The sequence below is a fragment of the Hypomesus transpacificus genome, chromosome 10 (assembly GCF_021917145.1).
Source record: "Hypomesus transpacificus isolate Combined female chromosome 10, fHypTra1, whole genome shotgun sequence".
Lineage (NCBI taxonomy): Eukaryota > Metazoa > Chordata > Actinopteri > Osmeriformes > Osmeridae > Hypomesus > Hypomesus transpacificus.
The window spans coordinates 12,926,680-12,936,827 of NC_061069.1; the positions used below are offsets into that span (position 1 = coordinate 12,926,680).

General features: G+C 49.2%; 1 protein-coding gene across 1 annotated transcript; it reads right to left on the minus strand.

Annotated features, from left to right (window-relative positions):
• Positions 1 to 483: 483 nt before the first annotated feature.
• LOC124472519 (annexin A13-like) lies at positions 484 to 6,956 on the minus strand. Its single transcript, XM_047027432.1, has 11 exons — positions 6,847 to 6,956; positions 5,737 to 5,812; positions 5,286 to 5,380; positions 4,864 to 5,034; positions 4,591 to 4,624; positions 4,421 to 4,500; positions 3,790 to 3,858; positions 3,067 to 3,168; positions 2,847 to 2,922; positions 2,472 to 2,584; positions 484 to 1,860 (listed from the first exon to the last, which is right to left on the minus strand). The coding sequence occupies exons 1-11, from the start codon at positions 6,859 to 6,861 to the stop codon at positions 1,741 to 1,743; spliced, it is 951 nt and encodes a 316-aa protein (XP_046883388.1). The 5' UTR covers positions 6,862 to 6,956; the 3' UTR covers positions 484 to 1,740.
• Between the last annotated feature and the right edge of the window lie 3,192 nt (positions 6,957 to 10,148).

Genomic DNA, 10,148 nt, shown 5'->3' on the forward strand with positions numbered 1-10,148 from the left:
CTCCTCACTGTCTCTCCTTAGGCTAGACAAGAGAAGCACAGACCATCCAATCTAAATCAGATTATAAAGTGGTTATCTCTTTTTGCAAGCAGAGGGTCACAGAGGGCTTCACAGATGGCCACAGATCAGCATCTCTAATCGATCTAAACCCTCAAACCATAAATCAAGCTGCTGTCCTGGTCTTGACCTCTGCTGTCTGCAGACTTGGCAAGAGATCCAAGCCCTTCCAATGCTTCTGGATGTGGGGTAAGTTTAACTGGGTTTGACGGAGAGAGGGTTAGACTCACAGGGATCGTCTTTCTAGAGCTTTCCGTAAGCGGTTCATAACAATATCTGCCTTCCCCGTCTGTTCCTCACTCGTCTGTGCAGAGAGGGCGCCATCTGGAGGCTGATCCTCCACACTGCACCTTTCTGTTTCGCTCCAAGCCCCCCCTTCCCCTCACACAACGACAGATTAAACTACACAATCTGGTATTTTTTATTACTATTTTATTACTACTTTATTAATACTTTATTAGTGGCCTGGTGTCAACAACCACCTGATCATTAGATCGTGTTATAATCACACTCACTACCCTCCACACAGATCCAGATTACAATGCTCTGCTCTTATAGTAGAGTAGGGTAGAGTACAGTACAGTAGGGTACTGTAGGGTGGAGCAGGGTAGGATAGGGTAGGGTACAGTATAGCAGGGTAGGGTAGGGTACTGTAGGGTAGGGTAAGGTAGGGTAGAGTAGAGTAAAGAGGTTAGTAATTCAAGACAGGTCATCTCTGAGTCAGGTACATTACAGACCCAAGCAGCCACAGAGCAGCTGAGTGACCGTATCTGAAGCTGCGACATGGACCATCATAAGGCAGGTCTATTAAAGGCTGAACATGAAGTGTTCAAGTGCTGTGGAATGACATCACCATGTTCCCTAACAGTCCTCAGTACTGTCTCAGTGTCGCTAGAGTCACCTCCAGTGACCAGTGTGTGGCTCTAGGACACAGTCAGGGAGACACCTGGCAGTCTGGATGCTGTGTTTTAAAAAGATGAAACTGGAGTTCATCGGTCTGAATGGTTACAAATCCCGGACCAGGGATGATGCTGGTTCCACAGTGGACTGTCATGTGACGTGTCATGTGATGTATCATGTCACGTGTCATGTGATTCGTGGGCACTTGAGTGAGTGGCGCGATCGCAGCATTAAGGAAGGTTTGCATGAGAACTTCTAGAAGCATCCGAGTGACACTGAGGATGATCATCCCATCCGGTGATCAATCCACCTGTCTACAAGTAGGCCTGACTGGAGGAAGATGGAGCAATAGAAGGAAAGGACCAGAATTCAAATTAAGATACTAATAAATAAATAAATAAACAAACAGACAAATAAAGATAGAAGAGATTGTGAAAATAACGAGTATTTGCTTCATTACATACAGTGAATACAGTTATTTAGTGAGCAGCAAACTAGTGTTTCTTTGGGTTTAACTTGGAACATGGCTGATGAAGGCCTGGGTAGACAAACAGACCTCAGGTCAGATCTCTGAGGATCACACCCTGGAGAAGCTAGGCTGCAGGACACACTGAGCATGTTAGATGAGGAGAGGGGAGAGGAGGAGAACTGCAGAGAGGAGGAGGAAGAGAGGGGGAGAGGGAGAGATGGAGGGATGAAAGAGAGGAGGAAGAGAGGGGGAGACGGAGGGATGAAAGAGAGGAGGAAGAGAGGGGGAGATGGAGGGGTGACAGGATGAAGGGTTTAGTGCAGGATCTCCAGGAGGAGGCGTTTGAAGTCTCCTCCACACTCTGAGCACAGCGCGTCCTTCAGAGGGACGTCGTACTTCTCCAGGTACATGTCCTTTATCGTCTCCAGGTCCACCTGCAGACACACAACACAGCTGGAGAACTGTCCTCCACCCCAACACTCCAGAACTGTCCTCCACCCCAACACTCCAGAACTGTCCTCCACCCCAACACTCCAGAACTGTCCTCCACCCCCACACTCCAGAACTGTCCTCCACCCCAACACTCCAGAACTGTCCTCCACCCCAACACTCCAGAACTGTCCTCCACCCCAACACTCCAGAACTGTCCTCCACCCCCACACTCCAGAACTGTCCTCCACCCCCACACTCCAGAACTGTCCTCCACCCCAACACTCCAGAACTGTCCTCCACCCAGACACTCCAGAACTGTCCTCCACCCCCACACTCCAGAACTGTCCTCCACCCAGACACTCCAGAACTGTCCTCCACCCCAACACTCCAGAACTGTCCTCCACCCCAACACTCCAGAACTGTCCTCCACCCCCACACTCCAGAACTGTCCTCCACCCCAACACTCCAGAACTGTCCTCCACCCCAACACTCCAGAACTGTCCTCCACCCCCACACTCCAGAACTGTCCTCCACCCCCACACTCCAGAACTGTCCTCCACCCCCACACTCCAGAACTGTACTCCACCCCAACACTCCAGGCATCCCGGCCTACCTCAGAGCGGCCCACGATGATGCGTATCAGTGTCTCCTCGTCAGTCCCTGCCCCCTTCATGGCAGCGTTGAGGCGGCGAGCAAAGTACAGCTGAGGGCTTTTGGCACACCTCACTACACACACACACACACACAGACACACACACACAGACACACGCACACACACAGACACACACACACAGACACACGCACACCAGACAAACATCACAGATGTCAACAAATACATTCACCACTTCAGATGTATCTTGGTGCCTCTCAGGTGACAGATGCATGAGGCACAGCAGTGTGAGCTCACTGATGGTGTTTGATGAGACAGGAGAAGCCTATATTAATATTGATATAACAGGTGTATTCATATGAGCGGCAGAGCGCCCACCCAGGGTGATGTAGCAGTCCTTCAGAGTCCCTGTGGCCTCGTTGTCCACCGCGTCCAGGATGTCCGTCCCCGCCAGCTGAGGTAAACAACAACATAAATAACAACACAGAACACGTTCAGCTGTACTGAGTGACGGTTTTGTACCAACTCATAGATCTATTTCATTTCCTCAGGTTTTATTGTTTGTTAGTTTTGTGTGAACGGTGTTGCATGTTCCTACCGACTCATAGATCTTGAAGGTGGCCTGCAGCTGCAGGTAGTTCCTGTGGGCCAGGATGTAGCTGAACGTGGACTCATCGGTCCCAAAACGACCCTCCCCTGCCTGGCACACACACAGATAGAGATCACACTCACACACACAGATAGAGATCACACACACACACACAGATAGAGATCACACACACACAGATAGAGATCACACACACACACACAGATAGAGATCACACACACACACACAGATAGAGATCACACTCACACACACACAGATAGAGATCACACTCACACACACACAGATAGAGATCACACTCACACTCACACACACACAGATAGAGATCACACTCACACACAGATAGAGATCACACTCACACTCACACACACACAGATAGAGATCACACTCACACACACACAGATAGAGATCACACTCACACACACACAGATAGAGATCACACTCACACTCACACAGATAGAGATCACACTCACACACACACAGATAGAGATCACACTCACACTCACACACACACAGATAGAGATCACACTCACACTCACACACACACAAGTAAAATACCACATGCTTCAGGTAGAGCATAAGACCACAGATCAAGAGATCGCAGGTTCAAATCTCCCCTGGCCTTTGCTTTGTAGAACTCCCTCCCCCTCCTCCTCCCCCTCCTCCTCCCCCTCCTCCTCCCCCTCCCTATAGAATTAGGAAACAGGAAGAGCCCACCTCAAACAGGGCTGTTGCATCTTGCTCAGCCAATCCCTCGTCCACATCATAAGTCTCATCCCGGCAGGCCTATCAGAACGCGGGGGAGGCGGGACAAGGCAGAGGGGAGGGAGAGGAGGTGTGTGGGAGGGAGGGGACGGGAGGCAGATGAGGGGGATTAGAACATTCAGAACTTCATGGAACGTTCCACTCCTGACAGCCAATCACAGATCTGATATGATCCCCCTGGGATGTGAGTCAGGAAGGCGGGATTGTTTTGCACTCCAGAGTGGGAGAGAGGCAGTGCACCAGGGTGGGGCACTCCAGCAAAACAGGGAGGGAGAGGAGATTAGTGAGTAGTGTGAGGAATCACACACACACACGCTGTGTTCACCTGCAGTAGAGCCATGACACACACACACACACACGCTGTGTTCACCTGCAGTAGAGCCATGACACACACACACACGCTGTGTTCACCTGCAGTAGAGCCATGACACACACACACACACGCTGTGTTCACCTGCAGTAGAGCCACGACACACACACACACACGCTGTGTTCACCTGCAGTAGAGCCACGACACACACACACACATGCTGTGTTCACCTGCAGTAGAGCCATGACACACACACACACACGCTGTGTTCACCTGCAGTAGAGCCATGAGGAGGTTTCTCACGTCCCCGCTGGTGTCACCCTCAATGTCCTCCTCTAGGTCTCGATCGTTCGCTACACAACACACACACACACAGTGAGTTCCTACAGAGCAGGAACCTACAGGAGGGTGTGTGGTGAGAGTCCTGGTACAGGATGACTAACCTTGGGCGTAGGCTTCTTTGTAGTTCATGATGTCCTGTTGGGAGACGGACAAGACCACCTTCAGACATGCACACAATCTGGGTGTTTTTTATCTAAATGTGTGTGTGTATGTGTGGTTGTGTGTGTGTGTGGTTGTGTATGTCTGGTTTTGTGTGTGTGGTTGTGTACGTGTAGTTGTGTACGTGTGGTTGTGTATGTGTGGTTGTGTAGATCACTCAGGTGATGAGTGACCAGGAGCGTGGTGATTGGCTGGAAGTCTCCTCAGGCTCTGACCTGATTGGATGCGGTGCACAGGACCTCCACCAGCACGGCCTCATCAGTGCCCGCCCCCTGCACGGCCCTGCGGAGCTCCTTGGCAAAGTAAACAGGGGGAGGATCCAACATGGCCACCGTCGCCTTCTCAAAACTACCGGTCAGCTCCTTCTTCAGCACCTCCTCCAGCTCCTGGAGGAAAACAGGGGGGAGGGTGGGGGGGGGGAGGGTGGAGAGGATTGGGGGGGATGGCGTGGGAGTAGGGGTGAGGAAGGGTGAGGAAGGGTGAGGTAAAAACTGAGAATCTCCCTGGGTATGGCTTTAATTCATTCTCACTGGTATGAACAGCAGCAGAAAGGAAACACTGAAGGAGATAGGAGACACTGAAGGACATAGGAGACACTGAAGGACATAGGAGACAGCCACGTCTGAGAGACACGTACATCATCATACTTATCAAAGTATGCTTGCTTGATCTCCACACGCTGAGCTGCACTCCGATTGGCCAGGATCTCAATAATGGCCTCTTCATCCGTCCCTGAGACAGAAGTTTCGAGAAAAACATATTTTATTACATCAAGAAAAAATATTGTATTCCTTAATAATAAATCTCTCTCAAAGCTTTCCCTTTTAGATTATTTTAAACGCTGAACGGATGTTAAATAAAGACGTTCCTTGACTCTGACCACCGAAAAACCGTTGAAATCTGATCCTTGACTTTCTGCTAAAGGCTATTTTTGTGCACTATAGTTCTACCTCGCTTTGGATAAAATAGTCTGCTAAATAAATCAAATATAAAATTATAAAACTATAGTGAAGGTGCGTTTGTACAAAAAGGCAAGAAGCAGGGATTCCCGCTACTCCGTGACAGGTGCACGAGACCGTGTCACTCACCGAGCCCTTTACACGCCTTCCGGAGGGACTTGATGTCCGCGAGCACGTCGAAGTCCTCGTACGGGACGATGGTTGGCTGGGGGGAAGGGGGTGGGGGGGCGTTGAGAGAAGATACTGCTATTATTGTTGCACCGTCCCTTGTAGCTGAGATGTGGTTAATAACACATAGGCCACTTACCACCGAAATGCTGTAGAATCCGATAACCTAGACTTCTATAATACTGTAATTCTATAACCTAGATGCACTATTAACACATCACTTTTGATAAACGAGTCGGCTAAATAAAGAAAATGTAAACGTCAAAAAATGTGGAGGCTCTCTCACAGACATGGCTGTAAACCAACCCAGTGTTATTGATCTGCACAACTCCCAGAGACATTAGGGCGTGGAGAGGTTGTTGTCCAGTGTGGTTGTCTCCCTGGAAACGGAGTTACTTTGGGATTCTTTGGGATTGCAGTTGATCTCCCCGCGGTTGGGCGCAGTCCCCGGTTAGCTGAGTCACGGGGCGGTTCGGTACCGATAGAAATCTGGCCGGAGCCGGTTCGGCCTCTACACTCGCCCACTTTCCGGTAACACAAAGCTAGTCTATTGATCCCGGGAAGTCGCGCGCAGCTGAGACATTCCGTAGGGATTCTGCCCCCTCCCAAAGATGCATGTTGGACCAAACCCTTTCAGACAGTCAACTATTGAAGTGTTATTATCGTCTAAGTAGGCAACGTCAAGTATCACAACCCGTTTTACAGTAGGTCTAGACCATCATTTAAAATATGTATTACTTAAATAGCCTGCAATCTATAGATGGTCGTTTAAAATGTAAAATGTACATGTTTTTATTGGTAATGAGTTTTACTGTATCGAATGCAGAGCACAGATGACGCAGTTAGGACCACCTTGTTAAAGGCACATTCATGTATTTTTTTTCTTCTTTTTTTGCATGAAAATAGGTGCGGTACAGTAAACAGACCTACGAACTTTAAACTTTATATATATATATATACACCAAGCTACTGGATCTGCTTTAGCATCCTAACATGTCTCCACGCGTAGATATTGTCGACCAGGAAACAACACGATTTAAATTATTTGAATAAGCCTAAATTCGCACTTACTTGAACGTTGCCCATGATGAGAGAGACTGGTGCTGCTGCGGACAGATGTGCGATGTCAGATTGGCTGGTGTGTGAACTCCTCGTGCGTGGGACACGTATGCTGACGCCGCGAGACTTACATGAGACTCGGCCCTGTCCGGTGCTGCATAGGTGACGTCATCCCGCTAATCAATGACCGGCGAAAGCAAAACTTATTACAAAAAATATATATATGAATATATAAATATATAAAAAATACCACAAAAGAGAGAGAAACGTAATCAAAATAACTTTAAATCGTGTTTTTGTCAATCAAACACGGGTTTGTCATCTCACATAGGCTTTTAACGGAGTCTGATTCCAGGGTTAATAGTCTGGTCAAAATACAAAAGCTCCATTGTGAACCGTCACCGGACAGAAGCTATATGTGTCTTCCGCTCAGAGCGGCTATACACCGGCTGTCTTTTGATTTGTCTTTTAGTATCATAGTGTTTTTCTCCATTGGGTCAATCTGTTTAACGTTGGAGAAGTGTAAGTCAACTTTGTATACCATAGAGTTGTATATATAAAATAGTACTATAACTAATTTGTAGAGTTTCCCACATCTGCCTAAACATAATCACGGATTTATAAAATATTTTTTTTTGTGGGTGTGGGTGTAGCTCTGTGGTAGAGCGTTTGACTGCGGGGCTAGCCCAGAGCATTCAGATCAAGCCATTGCAGTTTCAAATGCGCCCTGTAGGGCCTACTGTGCGTCGCTTTGGGTAAAAGCGTTGCTAAATGAAGACTACATTATTAGGCCAGTGACGGGGATGGAAGGACGTCAGGAGAGATGGCGAGGGATGAGTCCCTTTGGTAGATGTTGTAATTCCTCTTCATGTCCACTAGGTGGCAACGCCGTCGTGTGTATGGCACCTTATCTGGCCTTAGTGACAGGAAGATACTTTTCATTGACAGGTACTTAACGATTAAGTATGTAATAACTCCACAACTAATAACTGTGGGTGGGTAGTACCGTAACACAAAGTTGCTGGCATTATACTACTTAATTTTGTATTTATCATTGATAAACTTTAACGTAAACTTGGGGCGATCCTAGGATCAGCCCTTTAGGGTGCTCAGCCCCCAATGAGAATGTGACATGAATACAGTGTCTCGCAAAAGTGCTAAACCCTAAATACAGTAACAGGCATGCAAACACGTCAGGGGTAAAGAAGGTGAGAAGGATACGGCGAACCCCCGACCATCTAGGGCAGGGGTGTCGAGCTCCGGTCCTCGAGGGCCGCTGTCCTGCATGTTTTAGATGTTTCCCTGATCCAGCTCACCTGATTCGAATGAATGGTCGTTATAACAACCCTTTTAATTGAATCAGGTGTGTTGGAGCAGGGAAACATCTAAAACATGCAGGACAGCGGCCCTCGAGGACCGGAGTTCGACACCCCTGATCTAGGGGGTCCGGGGGCATGCTCCCCCAGTAGAAAATGTTAAACGCATTTTTATTGTATTATTATTTCTAGGGGTGCTGAGATGAAATGTAGGGGTGCTTGAGCACCTCTAAAAAGGGTCTAAAATCGCCACCGATGTAACCTCGTTGGCCTGCGTGTGTTTTCTCGACACAAGACTCTCCACAACTCTTACTAAGAATCTCAACAGACCCGTTTATGTGCTAAAGAGTAATCAGAAGAGTCATCTGAACTAAATCCACAATGAAAACAAAAGTCTGACAGCAACGTTAGATTTAATATAAACATTTCTTATTGCAGGTCAGGGTTATAAGTCTGTATGTACATGCAACAGCTAGAGCAACAACAGCGTGTTGTCATGGTAACACTCAACATGTGCACAGTACACTACAGAGGTCAAAGGTCAATTCCAACCTTGTGGAACTTTAAGAGAACCCACTGGTAAAAATGGTGTTTCAGTTCTGGTGTGAGGCAGGGGGGAGGGGTAGAGCAGGGGGTAGAGCAGGGGGGGGGGGGGAGCAGGGGGGAGAGCAGGGGGACAGCAGGGGGAGAGCAGGGGGGGGAGCAGGGGGGAGAGCAGGGGGGAGAGCAGGGGGGAGAGCAGGGGGACAGCAGGGGGACAGCAGGGGGAGAGCAGGGGGAGAGCAGGGGGACAGCAGGGGGAGAGCAGGGGGGAGAGCAGGGGGGAGAGCAGGGGGACAGCAGGGGGGGAGCAGGGGGGGGAGCAGGGGGGGGGAGCAGGGGGGACAGCAGGGGGAGAGCAGGGGGGGGAGCAGGGGGACAGCGGGGGGAGAGCAGGGGGAGAGCAGGGGGACAGCAGGGGGACAGCAGGGGGACAGCAGGGGGAGAGCAGGGGGACAGCAGGGGGGGAGAGCAGGGGGAGAGCAGGGGGACAGCAGGGGGACAGCAGGGGGAGAGCAGGGGGAGAGCAGGGGGACAGCGGGGGGAGAGCGGGGGGACAGCAGGGGGAGAGCAGGGGGAGGGAGGGGTAACATATCGATTGAGAAGACCATCGGTGGCAGCAAGCAGGATTTACGCATGCTTTCAGAGGGGATAGAAAAACACACACACACACACATGCGTAGTAAAACACACACACACACATCCAGTAAGGACACACACACACACATGCGGTTCAGTGTGGTGTTATTGAACTCTTTTCCAATAAACATCTTGTGGTGAACGGCAAGAAGGTTCAACAGTAGCAAGCGAAGAAGAGAGTATGAACACAACAGAGGAGGAGAGAGAAGAGAAGAGGAGGATAAAAGAAGAGAGGAGGAGAGAGAAAAGGAGAGGAAGAGAGGAAGAGAGGAAGAGAGAAGAGGAGGAGAGAGAGGAGAGGAGGAGAGGAGAGGAAGAGAGGAAGAGAGAAGAGGAGGAGAGAAGAGAAGAGGAGGAGAGAAGAGGAGGAGAGAAGAGAAGAGGAGGAGAGAAGAAGAGAGGAGGAGAGAGAAAAGGAGAGGAGGAGAGAAGAAGAGAGGAGAGAGGAAAGGAGAGGAGAGGAGGAGAGGAGAGAGAAAAGGAGAGAGAGAGGAGGAGAGGAAAGGAGGAAAGGAGGAGAGGAGGAGAGAGGAGGAGTGAGAGGAGAGAGAGGAGGAGAGAAGGGATGACCCAAGAGAAATAGTGCCACACACATCTAGATATCTTTGTAGCAGAACCTTATAAAAAAAATAAAAAAAACACGCACACAAAAAACCCCATCTAAAACATTTAGGTTCTAGCTTGGAATATTTCCACAATTTTCTACTTGTACCAAAATGTTTTCAAACAGTTTTTTTTCTTCCAGTCAGACATTCCTGTGCAGAGACTAGCATGTGTGTTACTGTACGTCCTCTCCTCTCAGCATGTGTGTTACTGTAC